Raw genomic sequence first — 23,584 nt, forward strand, 5'->3', positions numbered from 1 at the left:
GTGCCTCTCTTCCTCACCTCCATCCGAATTGCTGCTCCTCCTCCCCTGACCTTTCCAAGAAGAGAGGAGAAAGCCTGGGGCACGTTGTGTTCTCCCAGCTGACAGGAGACATCTAGAGAAAAAGACTCTATTGTTTTTTAAAATAATAATAAAATCACAGGCCAGGTTCATCTGTGGTGAGCTCCATGGGTGCTGTCAGAGTTACACCAAGGATAGCGTTAGCCCGTTGTCTGCAGAGAAACTTGTTGAGAATGGGAGCTTATGTTTGCTAATGTGCCTCTCAAATACCATGTGGTTGCTGATCCCCCAGATGCAGCCAGATGTGCCATCAGCAGTGTTTCCTTTTCCTTCTGCTCATGGATCTAAAGAAGAGAGACCAACCTATTTGCGAGCTCCCCTCCTTGCACTGGTGAAATTGTAGATGAACCTGAGGCTGGAAAATATTTAAACATGATTAAAAATGTATGGTTGGTGACGCACTTAGGAAGATATCCAAGACCTTAGATGGTTTTAAATAGCTGTGTGCCAGGGCGCTGTTACTGTTGCGTGTGGAAGAAGAGGGCCCTGATGTCCATGATAGGGTCAGGGATGTGAGCTGGGCATTTCACTCACCCCGCGCTCCAGGGCTGGTGCGGTGGCTGCCCCTTGGTGGTGGTAGCAAGGATGTGCATTGCCACAGCCTGGACTCAGAAGGGTTGTGATATCAATAGAGCTGCTCAGGAGACTTCCAGTGAAGCAGGTTCTCATTTCAAAACAACAACAACAAAAAAACAAAACAAAAAAACAAAACAAAAAACCCCAAAGGTGATTTTGTTGAACTGGAAAGTGCCTGTGCACTTCTCAACAAGACTTTTGCCACCAAAGGTCTTTCTGTCACTGAGACTAAGTGTGGGACTCCACACTGCAGAGAGATGACTTAGCCCCCATGTCCTGAACAGCGGTGGTTGTGCCCGTCTGGCATGAGTCCCTGGTCCAAGTTTCTGCTCTGAAGAATATTCATTTGCATAAAGTGAAAGAGCTGCAGTGGGTGAGACAGAGGGCCAAGAGCTGGGTTGCCAGCGCACTCACTGGGCTGTGGGAGAAGGGCAGAGCACCTTGTGTGCTCTAGCCACGTGGGTGTCGGTGGCTCTTTCTTCGAATTGCTTTGAAACATCTCAGCTTTCTCCCATCACAGATTTGGAAAGTGTTAGAAATCTTGAAAGCGTCCCAGAACAGGAGGACAGTTTCCTGGCCATCCCTGCTCGGGAAACCCCACATCATGCATCCTCTAGCCTGGCAATGTTGCCTGTTAGAGAGAATGGAGCCTTAACCCCATTCTCACAGAGCCATCCCGTCCCCACGAGGACCCCAGGCACCTGGGGGAGTTAGCCACCTGCAGTGCTGCCTTGCAGAGCACAGACTGCATGTCCTCGTGGTGTGGTCCCCTGGGAGGACAGAAGGGGCCCTTCCAGCAGGCCCCTGGGGCAGAAATACAGCATTGGAGAGAGAGAGTTTTAGGAAAAGAGAGGAAGAAGAACGGGAGGAGTACAAAGGGAAACAAGCTCCCTTCTTGTACATTCTTTGTCCTCTCTGCTTTTACTCCTCCGCTGCACCTTGTGCTGATTGTTTACTTTACTGGAAACATGCCCTCTCTCTTCCTGCTTCTTCAATAAAAAAATAAAAAATAGAGTAACACCAGGACAAAACCAATGTTTGTGCCACTTTTACATTTGTCCTGGTTTGTCTCAGCTAAAGAAGGTTGTTCATGCCCAGTCCTGGGCCACCCAATACCTTTCCCTACGGAGTCCCCATAAGTACCTGTGGTCCTGTCTACTGCCTTGCGAAGATGCAGGGATTTCTTGTTTCCTTGCTCAAAGTGCCACCATACTCTATTGACTCTTCCGTTTCAGAGCAGAGGAGCTGTGCAAATTCATATTAGTCACTTGATGTTAAAGAATTGAGGAAGTAAATCGACAGACATAATTAAAAAATAACAAGGTTCATACGTTTTTTCACATGCTTAGCTCATCTGTTAGATGAGAGCAAATAACTTTTAATTATTTATGACAACAGTTCTTTCTGTGTGGCTAAATATTCTTCATTCTGCTTGGAGATAAGTCTGAAGCCTTAGGTAATATTAATCATCCCTGCAGAGTTGTCTTGTATTGCCTGTTGACTGTCAACTCTGAGTTTACATATGAATTAGAGGAGGGATGGTTTAGTAAAGTGCAAATTAGTGATGTTTGTTTGGATGTGGATCTTGTTGGCCCTGGAGACTGAGAATGGGTCATGGAGGTTTTCACTTCTGCATTGCTGATACGAATATATGCAAAGATTTTAATGACAGAGGAATATGCTTTCACAAGCAGTTTTACGGGGGGTTTGGTAGAGCAAGTAACCAGACCTCCAACTGTTCTGCTTACGTGTGCAAAACTGCAGAGTGACGCTGGGAGGTAGATGGAGCCTCCTCCAAGGTCAGCTCCCAAACCAGCTCCCTGAGGGCTCCTCAGTGGCACACACAAGGAGAGATGGGATGTCTCATTCCTGCTTCTGGCAAACCCCTCTTAGACATGTCCCCTAGCAGAGGGGCTGAAGAAAAACCTCCTCGTTACCCAGGGCATGGCTGTGTAGAGGCTTCCTTGTCTGGGTGTCTTTTTGCCTTGTGAACTGTGAACTCCATAGAAAAAGTAGAAAGCTAAAGAACATGGAGTCCAAAACAGAGCTGGCAGTAGCTGGCATACGATGAGATGATCTGCTCTATCTGGTGGGGGCTTCTGTTTACCGGGCTTTGTGTCTGACACCTGCAGCATGAATTTGACTTCTGATTTCTTTTTAAATGCAAGCATTATCAGGGCTGCCAGAACAATGGATTTGTTGATCCTCCGGTCCATCTGCTGAGTAATTTAAAGATCCTACTATACTTCAAAGGGGTGATTTAAATGTTACTGTTACTCTCCTATTGTGGAGCTTGTGTTGAAAGGGGAACTGGCCACCAGAAGTGGGCTGGGGACTCACTCTGTGTTGTTGCTATCATTACTTCTTTCATAAAAATCTGCAGGGAAGAACAGTTGGAAGCTCCCCTCTGTGCTCAATGAACTCTTGATATGTTGTGAATGAAATTCTGGTGTGAAAACCTGCAGTTGCTGAACGTCCAAGGAGGGATTGAGTTCCCTCTGCAGATGAGACATCCTGGGAGAAAGGGATTTTTTCTGGAATTTGAGTCCCATGGGAAGGGGAGATGGGAATATTATGGAGGTCCTGGTTAGCAGAGGCCCTCTTGGCTGTTGCAGAATTTCTGTTGTTCCTTTTCCTAGTGCCTAGCAGGACTGCTCTGAGAAACATGCAGGTCGCCTCCCTGCGCAGACCAGATCTGCTGCTCAGACCCAGACCCTGAAGTGCTCCTCAGGCTTGTCCCAGGCGGGCTGAGCAGCCTTCTGAGCTCTGCTGTCAGTGCGTGTGCTGAGAAGCTGGGGTGCTGCCGAATGGGTGTAGTGGCGCAAGCTGCTCCAGAGCAGTAGAGCCTGTGTCCATGTGTGTGCTCCCAGCGGGGACGGGATCCATCTCTCCCTTCAAAATCATCAGCCTGCCTAAGACAGCTTCCCCGGACCGGTCCTAGCATGGAGTCACTGCATGCGGGGTTTCCTCCTTGGCGTTAGTTGTTCTGCAAAAGTTCAAACTAGTGAAATGTGGAGCCCCTTTGCGGCGTGCCGAGTTCCTGCTAATCTCACCGCAGCCTGTTCAGTGGGAAGCGCTAGGGTCCCCCGGGCAGTTTTGCACATGTGAATAGAAGCAAAGTAGCTCCCTCTGGGGCCCAGGGTTAGCTGTGCTTACAAAATAGGAGGCAGGTGGAGAAGCAGAGCTGTAGTGAAGCAGCACTTTGCATCCTGAACCATCTCAGTTACTTCCAAGCTGTAGAGTGGAAAAGTTCCCATTTTTATCAGGCCGTTTATTTTATCATTTTCTTTTCTGGTGTTGAGATGTTCAGTGTGAGCTGCTAATTGCCTGATAATGACCGGTTATTTCCCTATAATCACACCTTCACGACGATTTTTTTCATTGTTATTCCGAACTCTCTTTTGGGGATAGGACATTCCTTTGGCTCTGTCCAGCGTGGCTAACTTTGACTCGTCAATGTTTTAACAATAGCATCTGCCGGAATCATTTTTAGCTCTGACTGTGTTCCCAGCCAGCTCTGCTCCCTGCGGCGTGTGCCTCCAGTTTAACAGGTTTGTGATCTGGCTTGGTATTTTTCTTGGTATCTGCCAAAGTTTTTATTCCCCTGGAAATGGAGAGCAGAAAATTGTAGTCTAAAAATGGATCGAAAAAACCCTCCAACTTCTCCAAAAGCCAGCAAGTAGAAATCTCCTTGTAAAGGAAGTCCTGCTGCTGCTTTCTCTTGAGAATGGTTTTGGGAAGGTTTTAAAAACACTTACATCTAAAGTGTGTGCAACCCAGGACTGATACCTGCCCGTGTCTCATCCTTTACCCACTGGTGCCTTTCCCTGGCTCATTGAAGTCAAGACAAAATTTCTATTAAGCTCAGTAGGATTCCGGTTTGATTTGTGATACGGTTGCCTGTCACAGTTTGCTGCTTTTTGCGGGTTTGTTTCCTGACCATTCTCTAGCCTTTTTTCTTTTAAATGATAAAATCCTAGGGAATGAGCCTGGAGGAAGCCTCAAGAGGCTATCAAATTCATCCATCTGCCCCTGGGCAGGATCAGCTCTCTCAAAACGATTCTTGACAGATGTTTGCTATTCCTATCCCCCAAGACCGCCAGTGCTGAGTTCCCGTGGTCTCTGCAGGAAGCCTCTTCGAGGCTTCACTGCCCCTGTGGGTAGAAAGTTGTTCCGAATACTCAGTGTCATTGCAATAATTTAAGCTCATGGTTTCTTGTCTTGTTCGTTGTGGACATGAAGAGCAGATTGTTCCCTTCTTGTTAACAACTTTTTGTGGTTTTTGTGGACTGTTATCATGTCTCCAATGCATTTTCTCCCATTTTTGCTCTTTTTGTCCTTTTTTTGCTCATTTGTCCTTTCATTCAATCTCTCCCTGCTGGATGTGTTTTCCTCCCACGTATCCTTCTTATTGATGCTCCCACGGACTATCTTTTTATGGTGCCCATGTGTCTTAAGAGTTCAGTTCCTCGAATTGGGCATAGCCTGTTGGAAACTTAAAAGAAATGACATCATATGTCTTAGATGAGACTGTTCTGTTCATATAACTATTTATTTGCTTTTTTAGCATACTTAAAAAAATCAATTTTAATTAATATTCTATTTATAATAAGCTATGATCATTTGATCCTTTTCTGCTAAACTGGTGGTTGTCTGATATCTGTCTAGTTGGTTTTCTCTACCTGATGCAGTATGGTATTTAGCATTTTTTGTGTCCTGCATTTCAGACTCTGTTTCTCTAATTTGTCCAAATTCTTTTGAGTTTAAACTCTGTCTTTCAGTGCATTTTCAGCTGATTTGTCTGTCTTCATTGCCTTAGGAAATTATTGAACTTGTGTAGGTGATTGGGTAATCGGAAAACCCTGTGTGTGCGGGAAGGAGAATGGCTGCAGTCTAGACAAAGTGCAGCATTTGCTGCTGAGGCTTATTGACTGGTAACATCATCATTTTCTAATTGCAGCAGTAAAATGTTCAGTAGCTGGACTGGGCATGCTGCAGCAATTGTAATAAAAATACTTTGTGCTTTCCCAGTGCTTTGCTCTTAAGAAATGAGAAGTCCTTTACAAGCATTAATGAACTGGTCTACCAGGCTGGTACTTTAATACACATTTCACAGAAGAAGAAGCGGATAATGTAAGGTGGGTCAAAATTCATGCCTGGTGTCATTTCTGTGGTTTCAGGACCCTCATGGCAAGGATGGTTTGTGCCAAAAGAAATTTGTGAGGTTAGATCACCTAATGGGAACCTTACAGAAAGTCCACTACTAGAACCTCTATGGCCCTGTGCAAAAAAGGGACAAATACCCTGTGCCTCCTAAATGAATTCTGAAAATGTATATTTAAATAAAAAAGCACAAAGTATGAAAATTTTTCTATTTCAGGTTTTTCTCAGAAATTTGGTCCTCTGGTATTCCTGCAGCATGTAAGGAAAGCTTTTCCTAGGGTTCACTTGCACTGAAGCAAGCACTCATTTCATGGGGCTGTAGGATGCTGGCACTGAACCAGGGCTGTGCTTCAAAAGCAGTTCCACAGCGGATTTTGCTTCAGGCTGGTAGTTCAGATAGTTTCCTCGGCATCCCTGCGGTAGACAGCCTTGAACAGAGTGTTCCCTCATTTGGAAATGTGTCTTTATCAAAACAGAAGTGTCAGTCACAAGAAGAGCGAAGAGCTAGTGCCAAAATAGATCAAGACCTATTGATCATTCTGTTTAGCCTCCTTGCTTACATTGACTTTCTGATGTCTCGGAGGAATTATGCGTGCAGCCTCCTCTCAGCAGTGTTGTTCCTTCCAAGGAGGTGTTTTCATGCATGGTTATCTTGAGGTCAGCCTTGTTACCTTGATTTCGGGGTCCTGTCTCCATTAGCTTCTGCATGTTCTCTACTATTACAGTGTGTTTTTGCCAGTTGCTTTTCTTATAAGTGGTAATTTATCAAGGATGAGGTGCCAAGAGACTGACCCCAGCTGCTTTTTATCCTTTTGATCTTTTATTCTTAGTCTTTCAGACCTGCTGTCACTGAGGAGTTCGCTGCCCAAAGCAATGCAGGGTGTGTAGGGCCACGTTAAAGTGGCACTTCTTCTGTTAGCCTTCACTCCAGCCAGTTGCACTAAAGTATTAAAGAAGTCACAGTTATGGAAATCAAGAGATAGGATTAACAGTTTTTTAAATGAAAACCAAAGAGGTTACTTGCCTTCTTTATTTCACCACTGCTTGGTTGAAGGGTGGCGTGTTGTCCAAACTGTAACCCAAAGAAAGGGTCTCCAAAAATTGTTTAAGCCCATTTGCTTATCTTACCTATTTTACATATTCATTTTCCTCTACATTTTTAACCAGATATGCTGATATGTTAGTATATATGCATCTTAGTGCCTATACAGATGTTTCTCATTTGCATATATATTAAACTAACCCCTTTATTACAGCTTTGCATTAGACCTGATTATGATCCAAAGCCAATTATTTCAAGTGACCAAATTTCATTTAACTTAGAGTTATGGAGTAATTTGGGTTGGAAGGGCTCTTGGACATCTCTGGTCCAACCCCTTGCGCAACCCAAGGGCCAACTTAGATCAGGTTACTCAGGTCCTTAGACCTAAATTTCTGCAATATGAATGCATTTCACTTCTCTCTACAGTCCTTAGGATTTTGGGCAAATCCAATCGGCTGTTGTGATAGGAATGCAGATCTCTGCACTCTGGATTTAGTGGAGAGCCCCATCGCGGGATCTCGGGCTGGCCCAGGATGGGGTCCTTATGCCCTCAGCTCGCTCCCATCACCTACTTCTGTTGAATTTGACTTCAGGAAGTGTCCAAGCTGAACAGCAAGCAAATACTTGCTATTTTTAGGCCTCCATTTGCTTGAACAGCTGTCCGGTTACATTAGCAGTAGAAGAAATACCCTTGCCAGGTTGGGGGTAATTGTTAAGTGATGACCGAAATTTGGAATGATATATGGTGATTATTCGTGATGCTATTTTGGTGATTTAATTTCCAGCATAATTCTTTACACCCCCAAATGCTCTGCCTGTGCCTGTATTTGCAGATGCTGTGAAAACGCGTCCATCTTTTGGCAGCCAGGCTAGACTATTAAATATAGATACCGGTTTTCATTTGATATTCATAGCTATTAAAAGTGATGAAAGCAGCTGTGTCTTCTACAGCCAACACAAAAATTGCTTCAGCTGAGAAATGACTAGCGATCAGCGTTTCCAAGAGATACAGACAATCACTGACGGGGATGGATGTCATGTTGGGGGACCCCGGGAGGGTCGCGAGTGGCCTCGTTCGGTGCCTGGCTTTGGGGCTGGCCTCCCTGGGTCATTTATTTCCTCCAGAGTCTGTATGATTTGGAGGGAATCACAAGCTTTCTTGTTTCGCCTTTGGGTCTAGAGCACATATATCCCCTGCTCGCTTTGCGGCAGGGGCAGCGCTGAAGTCACCCATGGGTGTCCGTGATGGTTTCACCTGCAGACAGCGGCAAATAATCCCTTTTCCCTATAGGTAAAAATCAAACTGTTTTGACGTAGGAAATGTCTTTCTGCTTTTGCGCTGTGTTTGTGTAACGGTTGCAGGGGGCTGCCCTCATTTGCAGGCTCCGGGACCGGTGTCCACCGTTGCCGAACGTGGGAGCCCGTCTGGCTCGCCGGTGCTTCTGCAGGGTTGATCCCGCGCTTTCGCTGCCCTCGTCTGCTTGTGCCAGTTTCCATCCGGCAGAAAGGACAGGTTTGACTTACTCCAAAATGCCAACACTGCCTTTGAGAGGCTCCAAGACTTCAGGAAAGCAGTGGGCGAGCAGTTCAGGATTGCAGGGCTCTCAGAGGATAGCTAACGATGGTGTGGAAAGGAGAAGACTTTTTCTGGAAGTGAGAACACCCAGGAAGGGAAAGCTTTCTGCAAACACCATGGCTGTGCTGTTGTACTCTTACCTTTCTCTTGTGTAGCTGCTTTCCAGGGCCTGAAGAGGCTTACGGCCACCAGCTGCTGATCCATTTTACATAGATTAAATAGTATCACAGCTCCAAAAATAATCTTCTCGGCTTTCAGGGAGGCTGGCTGTTCCTATAGCAACTGCTTCATGCCAGTGGCCTACAAATAAAAATCAAAACAGAATTCCCCAAGTTTGTTTGTAGGTCAAAGGAAAGTATCGATTAAGGAATGGAAGGACTCGGTTTGCAGGGGCTGGTGCTTTTTGGGGCGCACGGGGTGTGTGGACTAAGCGCACGTGTTGAAATAGAAGCCGTGCAAGTTCCTAGAGAAGAGATTTATGAGAAGTTGCTGTTAGCGACCCTGCGTGCATGTGCGGTGTGCCAGCTGCCAGCGCCAGGGCTCTCCCCTTGGGCCCGTTTTGCCTCCTATCAACCTGCTGAATGACCATAGGGAAACCTTGTCCCCTCCTCTTGCCCCTTTGCTCCCACCTTCTGACTGCACCGTCTGCTCAGAGTCCCACTGGAGAAATGTTTTTGCTCCCCCGGGAGTTGTGAGCCGGATTTGGCGCAGGGGCAGGATCCGTCCTTCGCCGCGTATTTGCTCGGTGTCTGAGCTCTTGCTTGCGGAGGCTTTTGTGCATCCTGGGTGACAAGAAATGCTGGTGGTAAGACAAGAGCAGGCGCTGAAACTGCGTGCAGGAAACGCTTCTGGTGCTGCAAGGGTCCACCTGCTGCGAGGTACCTACACAAGCGTGGAGGCAACTTGCTGTCAAGCATTTGTCCTCAGCTTTGCGAGTTTGTTTTCTTCGGTAGCTTTGGTTTGCAGCCTTGTAAGTGGAAGCAATGTGAATTCTTGCTAAATAAACATAGGCTTTGTTTCATCGTAAACCCGTCCCGTACTGAGGCATGGGGTGAGCCAAGGCGAGCTAGGGACTTGCTGCTCTCCTGGTGGTGGTGGAGGAGATGAAGCAGGGTGCTGTGGCCACGCAGGGGCACCCGCATCCCAGCACGCGGGTGGGGAGGGTGCTGCCCTGGGGAGCGCACCCTGCCAAACTGCAGAAGTCAAACGGGTTTGCTGCTTTAGGGAGGATTTTTTTTTCTTCTGCGGAGAGCAGATGGCAGAGCTGCTCCCAGCAGCGCCAGGTGATGCACGAAGCAGAGACAAGGGCTCGCTGTACAGGTAAAAATAATGTTTTGGACCTTTGCCGAAGGAAAAGGGTCATTCACAGAGCCCCTTTAATTTAACAGTACTGCAGTGTTTACACAGTGGGACACTTGGGTCTCGGAGAGAAATAGCTTTTCCCTCAATGGATCTCTTCGGACAAAAAAGTGCTGGATGGAGATTAGGTGGAAACAGGGCTCCGTCCGCTCAGATTTGTGGGATGCTCTTAGGAACAACACCAGAAAGCTGGTGCAGATCTGAAAGGTTGGTGGTTACTTGAGGAATGAGAGAGATCTGCTTCGGGGGACTCGGTCAATCCTACGTGGCCTGTGTTGGTGCTGCAGGGGGACAGCCCAGTAATGAGGGAAGTATTTCAGTGTTCGACAGTATTTCAGTGCGTGACAGTATTTCAGTGTTTGCAGCTGCAGGTTAGAAACTGAGCTTCGGAGATGCTTTTAATGGCTTGCCCTGGTAGGATCACTGCAAGAGGACGGGAGGGTTGTTTGGGTGCTTTTTATACCAACATTTTGCACTTGAATTTGCTCTGATTTTAAATGCAGCCATAATGTTGTGCTTCCGTCTTCCCGTGCTCTGATTGGAGCTAATTACAGCAAATTATGTTATTTAGGATATTTTTATTTTACTGTGGATCACAGAAGCTGTATAAACCGTTCCCTGTTCTTGTGTGGGCTGGGTGGCAGGAGGCAGAGGTTATGGGACATGTGTATGGGGATGGGGTGTGTAGGACAGCATGTTTCCATCCTCTGTGCTGCGCGTGCCTAAGTTCCCAGGACCAGGTATTGCACATTGCTCCCTCCTGTGCGTGTCCTGACCTTCTAGCCTGAGTTCAAGATCCCATTTGGACTTTGCAGCCTCGGTAGAGCCTGAAAGGCCCTTTCTCGATTTTCACAATTCGGGCCTGAAAGGGCTGGAGGCGAATGAATGTGGGATCCTGCTACCTGGCTCACCTGGGTCCCGGCCCAACAATAAAACCAGCTCTGGGGCAGGCAGTTAGACAGACGGACGGCTTGTGCAAGCAGCCCCTCTCTTGGACACCTCCTGTGAGCTGGCAGGCTTTTTCGGCAGCGCGCGTTCATCCTGCAGTGTTTATTTTCTCCTCTTTTGTGATTTCTTTCTAAGACAGTTATTGATGAGTGACCTTTGAGCCCGCAGATTTGAGCAGGGTCTCGCTCTGCTCTGGTATTTGCCGGCATTATATAAGAGGGAAGAAAAGGAATATTCTGAACTAGCTTCCGCCAAGGAACGTTCATCTGCACTAACTCGACTTGAAAGGACAGTGTCACCACTGTCATGGTTTGACCCAGGTGCCTCCTCCCAGCAAGAGGGGAGCTCTTTTCACTGGGCTTTGGGGCATTTATATAATTCTGTGTAGTGGTTTTAAAAAAAAAAAAAAAAAAAGGGCCATGCCATGTTCGCGTTTGCTGTGTTTAGCTGAGCGCACAAGGAGAGATCGTTACAGCAGCCTTGATGCACAGGGAGCGAAGGAGGAGAAATAACGTTTCGCCAACGGACGGAGCCCCGCTGTCGCAGCACAGCCGAGCCGTCCCTGTGTTGGAGCGTTTTAATGATGGGCAAACCCTGCAGGCTCTGGTTCAGGTTTGCCCATCCTTAGGGAGGCACGCTGTACAGCCTGTGCCCCAGAAAGTTGAGCGTGGATGGCCTGCGGGGGCCAGGATTCAGCCCTGCAATTCAATTAGTTGATAGTGGCCTTTGTGGAGCACTTTTCCACTCAAAATGGTGACCGGGAGTGCAATCGGCCTGAGAGCCCTGATGGGAGGCTGGTATTGCAATTCCCTTTGCAGCAGTTGGGCGAGTTGAGGTCCGTGGATATAAAAGCCCAGGTGACACAGGGATGAGTGGCTGGGCTGGGAATTGAACCTCGGAGGCCAGGCGCTGAGATTTCGCCAGCAACTGAGACTTGCTGGCACAAAAAGGGGACATCACGCTCTCCTGCACCTTCCCCGCTCCTCCAGCAGTTGCTGCAAACAGGCAAGATTGGGCCTGAGAAGTATCACCAGTGTCTCTTCCTCCTGCAAACAAACAGAAAAAACCTAAATTGGGTCCACTGTCTTAAGCCACTCAGAGATGATGGTATTTTTTGACATAGTGATGGTTGCCTGGCTGGTGTCTGTGGTGAAAACCAAGCCAGGGTGGTTGGCTTCTCCATGAGCAAATTTCTGGGTTTGCTGCTTCTGCTGGATTTATAAAACACCATTTAGCCACTAATGACTGGATTCATTAGTGACCAGATCACTGCACACTGAAGAAAGGCTCCTTCCACCGGCTTGTTTGAGCACGGGTAGCTCGCTGCAGGCCTGCTGGGGCCAGCATGCCCCTGAGGCCGCAGGGGATGCTCATGGTGAGAGTGCAAATGGAGACGCTGGAGGCAGCAAGGGAGCTCTTGGACTGGAAACCGATGGATTGGGCTGGGCTGTGCTCTCCTGCATAAATGCCACCTCCATCCTGTTCCTGCTCTGTGTGCAGTTTGCCCATCCAGGCTGCACACTGCATTTGCATTGCTCCCCGCAGGCGCACGTGCTACAGCAGGCATGCATGCCATGGGAGATGCACGTGCCATCGGGGTGTGCGGCAGTGTGCAGTGCTTTGCACCGTTCCCTGCTGTTGCAGGCACTTGGGCTGAGGAGAGGATCACGGCAGTGATCACTGCAGAGATGTGGCACAAGTGCAGCTTTTGTAGCCAGACAAGCATCACTTTGGATAGGTTCTCTGCCACTTTTGAGGGTTTCTGTCCTGCATCCAGGAAACAATGTTCTTGTGAGCTTTTTGGTCCACCTTTTTGGGGAAAATAGCCATGCTAATGCACTCCCCGCGCCATGGAAAGGCTGGCCCTTCTCAGAAGTCAGACCCTCTGCTGTCTTCCCTGCTGCCAGCCCCCGAGTGAAGCCCAGGCATCGCTTGGGCATGGATGAGCTCTCCCAGACCATGTCTCCAACAGCTCCAGACGTACACGGCTTCCTTGCTGTTTCGTGCCTGTCTTTTCAGACTAGCTAGAGGTGAAAGCAAAGCCTGGAAGGTGCTGACTGCTTTCCTGCATGGAGCAGCCGGAGCCCTGGATGCTCCGACTGATGTCAGCGCAGGACTGAAGGTCCCTGAGTCTGAGCCTGGCCCTGGCCCTGGCTGTGTGCAGTGTCCCTGTCAGTGTGGCACTGGCCAGTGGGGCCCCTGCCAGCGCTGGCTCCCCTGCAGCGATGCTAGCCTAGGCGGCTGGGGCCATGGTGCCCCGTGAACGTGGCTATGCCCCCAGGTTGCCCTTCCTGAGCTGTTGCTAGCCACAGGGGGCTACTTGGTGAGCCCATCCTGCTGCACCTTGCCTGCTCCAGTGCCCTACTAACCCCTGCCATGTCTCTGCTCACAGCTGGGCAGGGCATCATCCCACGAGACCGACAGGGTGTCCCGGACTGCCTGGGACTGCGTGGTAGGGTGATGTTGCAGCTCCCATGTGGAGTGTGCAGCAGGTTTCCAGCACGGTGAAAGCCAGTGACTATAGCTGGAGCCTCCCAAGCTGGAAGCTGTGGTGCGGGACAGCAGCTCAGGTGAAAGCTCGTGTCATATGTGATGGCAAAAGAAAGATGCTTTGTGTGGGCTACTGTGTAGGACACCGTGAAAGTGGATGGGTAAAGGCCTCCACCTGAGGAGCAGCTCTGAGCAGCTGTAACAGCCGTGTAACAGCTGGCTGTAACAGCAATGCGCCTCCCCGTGCCTCTTCCGGAGAGCGTCCAAGGTGTTATGCCGTACTGCGCGCTCTGTCCTTCAAATGCGCCAGTTTGGGGTGGACGTAAAGACAGTGTTCAAAGTGCACCGGGAGGTGGATGGTGCCAGTGACTCAGAGTGCCATGGCTTGCCCCAGGATGAAAGGTTCCTTAGACATATTTGAAACAGAAATAGGAGCTTAGGGAGGTCTCAGTGAGTTTCCTTACAGGCAGCAAATGGCTTAAATTTTCTTGCTGGGTCTCCTGAAGTTTGCGTTATAAGATACCTGTGACATAAGCCCATGTCCATTGCCGCGGTACCTCTGGGCACCCTCCTGGTGCCCTTCGAATTCTGCATGTTCCTTTTTCTCTTCCCTTGACTTGTCTCCTTCCTCCAGGCCTGAGGCCTTCCCTGGTACTGAATAGGTTTTCAAAATGCTGGCCTTATCCCAGAGACCATAGCTGTTCCCCTGCTGATGTGCAGTTTAATGGCTCCTCAGCCGTTCGGTGGGAGCAAACTGCCTGCTGCTCGCCTTCCTGGAAAACATCTCTGTTTGCTTCCTGTGGGTGCTGGCACTGGCTGCGTATTTATTAATTTATCGAGCCTTGTCCCTGATGGCCACAAGCCACTTTATCTACTGGCTTTATCAACTGTTTCAGATGTTCATCAGAAGTTTGTGCTCTGCGGGGGCCCAGGGCTGAGTTGTGGACAGATCAAATGGTTGTATAGGGAGGTCCTGCCCTGGTGCTTTCCTCTGTGAGATGTGCCTGCATTGTGCTGTGTCCTGTTTCCCAACAGGCCTTTTTTATTTTGTTCTTCCATCTTTCTTAAGCTGTTGGGGTAAATCCTGTTGTGTGGGATAAGCCTTGGCTCTGGACCGTACGTCCTTTTCCTAGTGCACCTGTTCTAAGTAGCGTCATAGCCTGGCTCCATGACACCAAGAGGTTTGGTTTTCCCAGTCCTGCCAGTCCCTCGTCCAGCACACCGTTCTTCCCCACACCCCTTCTTGCATGCTTGGCATTTCTCCTGGTTGCCCTGCTCTCCAGTGGCATTTTCTGCGGTGGATCCTGAGGCACCCAACTCTTGGGTCAAACTTGGTTTCTCTGCTGGGCCTTCACACTTGGCTATTCTTGTTTGGACTCTGCTTCTTTGTGGGCCCTCTGGGAGCCCTCTCTGTCCCGTCAGGTGCTCAGGAAGCCTCTATGTGGACACGGGCCACTGTCCACATTCAAGAGGATTAGACTAACTCCAGAACTCAGAACAGCTGGTGTGAGCAAGGCCTGCATTACCTTGTTTGTCTGATCTGCCTGTTGTACTTTGATCCTGCAGGTGTTGAAGGAGTTGTTGCCTTTTACTGCAGAAGTGGCTGCAGCCATTGGGGTCTGCTAAGTGCTTATGGCATGTGGGCATGGGCGTTATTCTGATTACAGGGGGTTTATTAGACTTGTTTGTTCCTCTGGCTCTCAACTGTGCGTCTCCATTATGCTCCAGACTGTAGCACCATGCTCTGCTCTACCACTGCTTTGACTTTCCAGGTTGATTGTCCTTTTGTATTATCCAGATTGCTCTCATTTTTGTGGTAGAAACACAGCTTTAATACTGTTAAATGAAGGGCTCTTTCTCTTCCAGTTCCCATACCTGACCCAAGAGCTGTAGAATCAATGTACTTACATTGAGTGATGGCTGAACATCACTCTCAATACAACATTTTGAAAGGTCTTATAAATTAATTAGGAATACCCCCCCCCCCGCATGTATTAGTCAACTATGGGCTTCTCTCCTTGCTTCCTAGCACAGAAAAGCAATGTGCCACATCCCTGTTAAAACCAAGGCACCTCCAAGTTCTGTTCTTTGCAGCATCATGGTGTCTCTTCATCTGTTTGACTGAGTGGACATCCTGGTCCCCCCCTGCTCCCCCAGCCCCGGCAAAGAAGCTGCAGGCACTAGGGAACATGTCCTTTCTTCATTCCCAGAGCCTGTCAGTCTGCTGGATAGAAAGGATTAACTGTGGGAAGAAATTCATCCTGTAGGTTGAGATAACTTCAGTTAGATTTGCACCTCGTGGAGACGCGGTGATGTTTTTCTCAGCCCAAAATATAGCACCCAGTTTGTGGCTGGTGTGAGGTGTAGGACCTCTTGGATGGCAGCTGCGGTTGAGCCTGTTGATATCCTACTGCTCAGAACTGCTGGCATAGTCGAGTCAAGGTGATTTGGCTGAAGAGCCTGGTGTGCCTTCCTTTCAGTAGCTGCCCCTAAGCACCAGTTATCCAGATTTCAGAACCTGGTCCCTCTCTCGGAGCTGGTCTTTGCCAGCAGAGAGTCACCTTGGCTTTTGGTAGGTGATTTTTTTGCTGGTTCTGCCCTGGAGGCAGGTTTTGCTTGTTCCTGTCTCTTTATAATCCAAGAAACAGCAGACTGAAAGAGGGGAAACGAAGGGGCTGTTTTGTGCTGTGCTGCCTCGGTGGCTTTTGGCTGCACCCAAGAGCGATGCAGGCTAATTTTGAATGCCTGATTGTTATTTCTGCTTTTTTCCACGTGAGTTGTTTGCCTGCGTGGATGGATGCTTTCTCTGCAGCCGTTTTGTGGCTCGACCATTGCTGACTTGCAGAATTGCAGGTCTCCATGGGAGCCCGGTGCTGTGTGGGGTTCATAGCTGAGCTCCTCATCTCGTGCTCATTTTTGAATTTCTTGTGTCTGTGTTCCTTACTAGAGACCAGCTCATCGTAGCACTACCGCGAGCAGGCTGCTTCTGTTTGGTTTGGGGGGTGTATGCCAGGGGCCAGGGTCAACCTGAAGGACCCCGTGGTGGTCACAGGACTGCAGCCTGCTTGTACCAGAGCACCAGGGCAGACCGAGCCTGTCCCTGAGCTAGAGCCGTCCCAGGAGGGGCCTGAGGTCTCCGTGGAGGTCACAGGGGAGCCTGCAGCAAGCACAGCCGGTAAAATGGGCCGTTGTTGGCATGTCCCCAGCCCGACGGGCGCAGCGCGTGCCTGGGGTGAGGGCGTAGAGCGGAAGTGCCCATAGCCTTTGCCCATGTAGACCTGCTCCACGCTCGCTTGTTGTATCCGATGCTTCGGGCAGTGCTGTGTCTCGGAGCCTTTCACTTCTCCCACCTGCTTGGGGGAGGCAGTGTGATGTAGCGTAAAGAAATCCACTGCGTTATGCTCCCTACTCAGTTTTGGCTCGGTTTTTGGTTTTTAAATCACCCGAGCGTCCAAAAGTCACAGGAATAACCATTTCCTTTGCACGTGGGTGATGCTGGCACCAGCTCCTTCCCTGCTGCAAGGGAGCTCTCTTCACCACTGTTGTGAATCTTAAAACGGGTGTTTCTGTACGTGGTGGCGGTCGGGGAACTTCTTCCCCTGGCCACCCTGGGGTGGGAGATGAGGCCCCGCAGCCCTGGGCCGGGAATGGCTTTCCGGTGCCGCAGTCCCGCCGCCTGTGGTGCTGAGCGAGGCTGGTGGTGATGGGGAGATGCTGAGTGAGAGGAGAGACTTTCCTGCCCTCTCAAGGTGTCATGGTTTCGGAGAAAGGCCATGCCGGAGCCTTTTCTTTTTGACCACGGGAGCGGGGAAGGGGGAGGTTTGGAGCGAGGACGCGGCAGCCCTCGGTGGCACGGGCGCACCCGCTCCATGCGTCACCCCTGGCCGCTGAGACTGAGCGGCCCCGCACCAAATCCCAGCGAGCCCCGGGGAGCCTGCGCGACACCTCCTTGGGGCTCTGGCCGACATCCCCAAGAGCTGCTCGGTGCCAAGCCCTGTCTCTGGCCTCCGCTGCCCGGCCCGGCGGCGTCCCTAGGGCTGGCTTGGCCGGCGGCGCAATGCCTGCACTAGGATCGTGCCGGCCGGCGGGGCGCCTCCGCCCCGGCCTCCCCGGGCGGCGGGAGGAGCAGGGAGGGCATTGTGTGGGCGCCCACGCGGCCGCTGCCCCCCGCCGCGGAGGAGGAGGGGGTGTCCACACGCGGCGGCGGCGCACAGTCCGGAGGTAGCCATGGAAACTGTGTTTTCTCCATCCCCCCCTTTGCAGATGACTCGGGCGATGAGGAGCCCGCCTCGCAGTCTGACAAGGGCGAGCTGCACGGCACGCTGAAAACCCTCTCGAGCAAGCTGGAGGACCTGAGCACTTGCAATGACCTTATAGCGAAGCACGGGGCGGCTCTGCAGCGCTCCCTGAGCGAGCTGGAGAACCTGAAGCTGCCTGCCGAGAGCGGCGAGAAGATCAAGGCGGTGAACGAGCGAGCCACGCTCTTCCGGATCACCTCCAATGCTATGATCAATGTAAGTGCGGAGCGAGCCGCCGGCTCTCGGGCGCGCTGCGAAACGCGGGGCTGCTCTTGCGTCCATGTCGGAGGCGGGGGGGGGGGAGCATTTTCTTCCTCTGTCCCTTCCCTTTTGTGTGTCCCTGTTCTCCTCCTGTTCCCAAACTCTCCTTCCTCCTTGTGGTGTCCCGGTTCCTCCCCACGGCACGGCTCTCTGGGAGCAGAGCAGAGCGCGAGGGGCTGGTGCGTCGGCTCAGGCACGGCAGCGAGCGGCCGGCAGAGGGTTCGAAGTTAAAGGGTGCAGCGCTGGGAGCGGGTCTGGCTGCTCAGTGCCCTGTTCCGCCGCGCTCCCGCTGGGACGCGAGTCTGCTCAGCCCGTGCAACCCCTTGCTGGGCAGGCAGCTCCTAAACATCCCCACGGCAAAGCAGAGGCTCAGCGTATAACGGGCTTTTTGGCTGCTGGGGTTGCTTTCTGGCCAGCACGGCAGTTCAGGGCTGGTTTCCCGCTGCAGGTTCAGGTGAGCATCCCAGATCATACATGTCTTCCTTGACTTCTGTGCAGCTCTTCCCGTTGTTTCACATGAACTGGGGACTTGCCTGTGGTGTCCAGGAGCCGCCGCACGCCCAGCCATGCTCGCCTGGGCCGGTTTATCATAGGTCGCGAAGTGCCCGGCAGTCAGTCGCTGCTCTTTGCCCTTGGACAGCATGACATTGCTTTCTGATTTTTTGGCCAGCAACGTCTTCTGATGGGGGTGTGTGTGGACCTGCCTCCATCACCGGGGAGCATCCTTTTAGGGGGAGCATTGTTTTCCCTGGGGACCACTGGTGAGGGGGAGAGTGACCTAAGTACTGTGGACAAACCTAAATAAAATATTTAAAGCAAAAAAAAAAAAAAAAAAAGCAGCCTGTCAGACCTGGAATAATATATGATAAATGACAGCAGAGCTCAGGGACTTGTGAGTGGAGCAGTGCTGTCTCTGAGCAGTCTTTTCCCCAAAGCCAAAGCTAATGTGTTGTTTTAAAGAACTATTAAAAAAAAAAAAATCCTCCTCTTGGCTTCATGCCAGGAGCCGGAGGGCATTCATTAACCTCTTTCCTCAGCCTGCCTGGCTTTTAGCATCAACGGCAGCCAAAGCACCTAGTAAGACAGGTGATGAACTGGGAGCCAGCTCTGCTGGGCGCTGCCTGATCGCCGAGAGCTGCCCAGCGGTGCGGGAGGCGGTGCCACGAAAGCCCAGTGTCACGGCCCGGAGGCTGTTGCACTGCTCACTGGATCCCCCTTGCTCTCCAGATTTTGTAGTTATTGGGCAACAGAGTTTCTGGAGATGGTGTTTTGTGTTTTGGAGTGGCTTTGTGGGTGCTTGTGCAGAGCTCTCCCTGCAAAGAGTTTGTGAAAGTTTTCTGAGTGAGGATTGCATAGTGTTACACGTGGCGCGAGGCCACGACTGGCCCTCGATGCTGCAGGAGAGGTGGCAGCCAGAGCCCTCTGGGCTGGAGGGACAGCTCGGGTACGATGTTACCGACAGAGGAGGACTAATGGAGGGATATAGAAAAAGCAGCATGGCCAGGAAATTGCTGGGGCAGGGGACTTCTTCAACAGCCTTTTGGATAGAGACGAGCAGGGTAATATTAGCTCTGCCCAGGCCAAATGAGAGGATGTTGCGGTGGTTGCAGCGTGACACGATAAGAGCCTGAGTGTGGGTTTGTCTGGGTGGTAGGAAACATCACAGAACTGTTGTGCGGGGAAGAAATGGCAGGAATTCAACATGGTTTGGCTGGGTCCAAAGCAGACACGAGGTAAGAGGTCTGAAGCGTTTTCACGTGGATGTCAAAGAGATCTGTTTTAACAGTGTCATCTTTTTCACTTCAGCTCGTGGCTAAGCTTCTTGAGGAGATGTCAGAAGAAGAAAAGATGGTAATGTGTGAGAAGGCAGGATGGGAGCAGAAGGGCAGTTCTGGGGCAGCGGTTTCGCCTCTCTCTGCTTTCTGATGAGACCATTGCTTTGGGATGAGGGTCCTGAGAAGTAAGGTGCTGTGGGAAGAGAGGCAGGATCAAGACTGGAGTCCCTAGGGAGTTTGGGGCAGGTCCCCTGAAGGATTGATTTGTAAGGAAGGAGGAGAAAGAGCAGTGGGCAAAGTCTTGGGAGCCTGGGAGCGAGGGAGACCATTGCAGCCTAACACCGCATACCCTCGTGGTGGCCTGGTGCTCCTGGCTACACAGTGGCAGTGACTAATCACTACCCGTTGTGATTAATCACTTTCTGTTATGGTGTTTTCCTAGCAGATCTGTAGTTCAGCCTGTTGTGCTAGGTGGAGAGAAGTGGTGATGATCATGGATTTGGAAGACCTTATTGGACACTCGGACAACTGTCCCACTTTCACAGAATCATAGAATGGCTGAGGTTGAAAGGCACCTCTGGAGATCATCTAGTCCAACTCCCCTGCTCAAGCAGGGTCACCTAGAGCGCGTTGCCCAGGATTATGTCCAGATGGCTTTTGAATATGTAGAGATCCCATGAACTCTGTGTGCCTCAGTTTATCTTCTCTTTAGCATGGTGTAATGCCATGGACTTTTATGAACTGCTGTGAAGACCCTGGTGGGCAGTGTCCTTCTGTTTGGGGGTGGCTCGATGCAATAGAAAGGTACGAAAATCTGCCATGTTGAAATTTTAATCATTGCTAAAGAAAGCACATGGCATCAAGCCATCTCTTGGCAGTAGGTGAAAATACACTCTCATTGAGTCCATGCAGGCTCTTGTAGGCATCTCAGGGCTGCTGATCCCAAGTGAGTGCAAGATGCTTTTGACAGGCCTGCAGTTCCTTGCAGGAGAAATCAAATCATCCTTGCACGAGTCCTTTTGGCCAGAGAGATCCCAGCCAGGAGCAACAAGCTTGTTCCAGCCTGCGGATGCTCCGTTTCCGCATGGTGCCCCTGGTCACAACATGGGCAGAGCTGGGAACTGGTGCGAGTGGTGCTGCCAACCATGCACTCCAAACTGCGCTAGTTCACTCCCATCCAGCCTAGCCAAAGCAGAAGGCAGCCCCGAGGAGGGAAGGCATGGGAGCAAGCCATGTGAGGACTTCTTTCTCATCTGTGCCTGGTGAGCAGAGGTTGGCTTTTGAAGGCCATCCCGTTGCTCACGTCCATGCCTTGGCCTGCTGGAGACGAGCATCGCGTGATGGGCTGCCTGACTGATCTGTCGAGGAGGTCACGCTGTGTATGTGCTCACGCCTGCTGCTTTCTGTGGCCCCCACAAGTTCCTGGCTGGCAGTGTGTCTGTGCTCTGCGCCTTGGTCCCTCTCTTCCCTGGGTGACGAGCCTGCTCTCACCGGTGAGTGAGGGATGGGCAGAGAAGGTGCTCTCACAGGAAGGCTGTGCTTTGCTCTCTGCAGCAGGAATGAGTGCGTTCGGGGCACTCAGTTGTGCGTGTTACGTGTCTGCAGTTTCCGTCTGGCTATGTATGATCTGATTATGTAAATGTCCCTGGAGCTGTGGGGAAGAGCGTCAAAGAAGTAGAAATAAATAAATACGTATGTAAATAAATCAACTTTGCTGTTAAGGCAACATTCTTGGTGTAAACACGCTGCTTTGGGGAGACTTGGTGAGCCTGTGTGCAGCACCCTGGTTGCCTTGGACAGCTGAGGGGCGTTTTTCTTTTGGAAGATCTTCCCTGGCTTAACCCTGTGGCATGTTAGAGGAGAAGGTGGTGCATGTTGTCACTGTGTGAGTGATGCACAAGATGGAAGAGGTAGATTTGGCCAGAGACACAAGAGAGCAGGATGTGCCAGATAATTGTGTTTTACAGGTGAGGATTCAAACCTTGAAGGGACTGCATGACTCATGCAAGGGCCCAGAGGTGACCTGTTGAGGAGCCAAAATTTGAGCCCAGACTTCCGTAAGCCACCCATTCTCTCCACTCTTGTCCTGATTATTAAATCTTACATAATAACAAGCTTGGTGAGCGCATGTGACAGCATTTCAGCCTCACTAGGGCTACTCAGAGAGGCCACTCTTAAGTGGAGCTGTGAGGCGCAATGAACAGGAGACGTGGAAAAATGAGTCGCAATCTGCCATGGGGGAGGAGTGGGAGGTACATAAAAATAAGAAGAAACAAATTAAAAGCATAATCAGAGGAGCAGAGATGAAAAGCAGCATACTGTGTTGCGTGGACTCTTCCAATGAGCAAAGAAAGCTCCCTTCTAATAATTTTGCAGCAGACAGAAGGCGAGAGAGAGGGCCTTGCAAACACATTGAGGAAGCCAGTTTGGGAGTCAGGAAGAGCTCAAAATGCTGTGGGTGTTGCTGGAAATAGCTTTTTAATGGGAATGGATTTGCTACAGTGAAGTTGAGACAGCTGAACTTTATGGAGCAGTGTAATAGCCACTGTCTCTTTTTTTCTTTCTTTGTGCTTTTTAAAGTGGCGTGCTGATCTGAGCACGGAGAGCAGCAGGGCTAAGGTTTGGTCTTGTGTTATTTTTGGTCAGTGCTGGCTTGGTTTTTGTTGTTTCTCAAGGTTTTTAAAATTTTTTTCTCAAGGTTTTTCAAGTTTTTTCACTGAGAAGAGCAGCAGAGGTATGGAAGGTGCTGCTGCCCTGCTGCAGATTAGGGTCATTTAGTTGAACCTCTAAGCAGGATCTGAGACTGTCCCACGGAGCTCCAAGGGTGCGAAAGGGCTCTCAATCCAGTCCACACCAAAACAGCATGTCTTCATGGGGACAGCCAACCTGGAGACTCGCCTACTTTGTGGGAATGACTTTGCTGCTGTGATTTGCATGGTGGAGCCCTGAGTGGACAGGCAGGGCTCCCTGATTATATTCTTGAAAACACATTTGCTGCTGCCCACTGATTGCTTCCAGGGATAAATATTTGTGGTGGAACAAGTGACAGTAAATCAGAAGCTGCTGAGGAGTAGTGTTGTAACCCAGGCTGGAGAGAGGCCTGTTTTAATTTGATCTCTGTTACCTATTCCTTGATGCTGCTATCGCTCTGGACTCCCATCAGCGTTTCTCTCTGTCACAGTCCTCCGGGCCACTCTCCAGCTGCTTTGGAGCTGCTTCAGGACTCGCTCCTGGAGCGAGAGGCTGAGGGCTCTGCTCTGAACCAGGACCTGAACCGGGTGCCACGCAGGCAGCAGGCAAAGGCTGTGGGCAGATGAAGTGTTAAGCAAAGCCTGACCGACAGCATGCGGGCTGGTGAGAGGCGACCCTGTGCCAGCGGTCCTGGCCGAGGAGCCAACCTCTGCGTAGAGCTGGCCGCTGCCCCCTGGAGCCTCCACAGTCTGATCTGCCGGACGGAGGCGCCTGCAGTCAGTCGCCCTGCCCGGGTGGCTGGGTTTGCATGGCCTTGGCAGCAGTGCCGCCCTGGGAACTGGGCACGCAGCCGACTCAGGTGCCATCCCAGCCCTGCCTGTGACACTCGGAGCTGCCGTCCTGGGTTAAGCGTTTAATGCCATGCCTAATCTGAGTCTTGGCTGAGGTGACTTACATCTACATCTCCCATGTCTGACTTACATCTACGTCTCCCAGCTGAGCCAGGCTTGCCATGGATCTGAGGAGGGATGGAAGGGTTGTTGTAGGCCACCTGCTGCTTAGGGACATCTCAGAGAGCTGCCCAGTGGCTGTGCGCAGGTCACCCTGCTCCTGCCCTCGGGACTGGCTCTGCTGGTGTCACCCGTCCTGACCTTTCCCTGTGGCACGCTGCGTGCGGGCAGCTCTTGGCTCCTGGCAGGACTGGGTGACAGCATTAGTGTCTGGAGGAGACATGAGAGCGTGTGTGCGCCTGGAGAGCCTGGCTGTTGAGCGCCGGCAGGTTGGCGCTGTTCTCCTTTCCTGGCTACAAAAAGGAGGTGTCGTCGTT

At 50.8% G+C, this 23,584-nt stretch overlaps 1 protein-coding gene across 4 annotated transcripts in view; it reads left to right on the forward strand.

Moving 5' to 3' along the window:
* OSBP2 (oxysterol binding protein 2) overlaps window positions 1-23,584 on the forward strand; it is a 164,452-nt gene that overhangs the window by 93,681 nt on the left and 47,187 nt on the right. For all 4 annotated transcript variants that reach the window (XM_067307370.1, XM_067307371.1, XM_067307374.1 and 1 more), the window contains one exon: window positions 17,496-17,746. In XM_067307370.1, the coding sequence (XP_067163471.1) occupies window positions 17,496-17,746 (251 nt within the window). The remainder of the gene's footprint in view (window positions 1-17,495; window positions 17,747-23,584) is intronic.

The sequence above is a fragment of the Apteryx mantelli genome, chromosome 17 (assembly GCF_036417845.1).
Source record: "Apteryx mantelli isolate bAptMan1 chromosome 17, bAptMan1.hap1, whole genome shotgun sequence".
Classification (NCBI taxonomy): Eukaryota; Metazoa; Chordata; class Aves; order Apterygiformes; family Apterygidae; genus Apteryx; species Apteryx mantelli.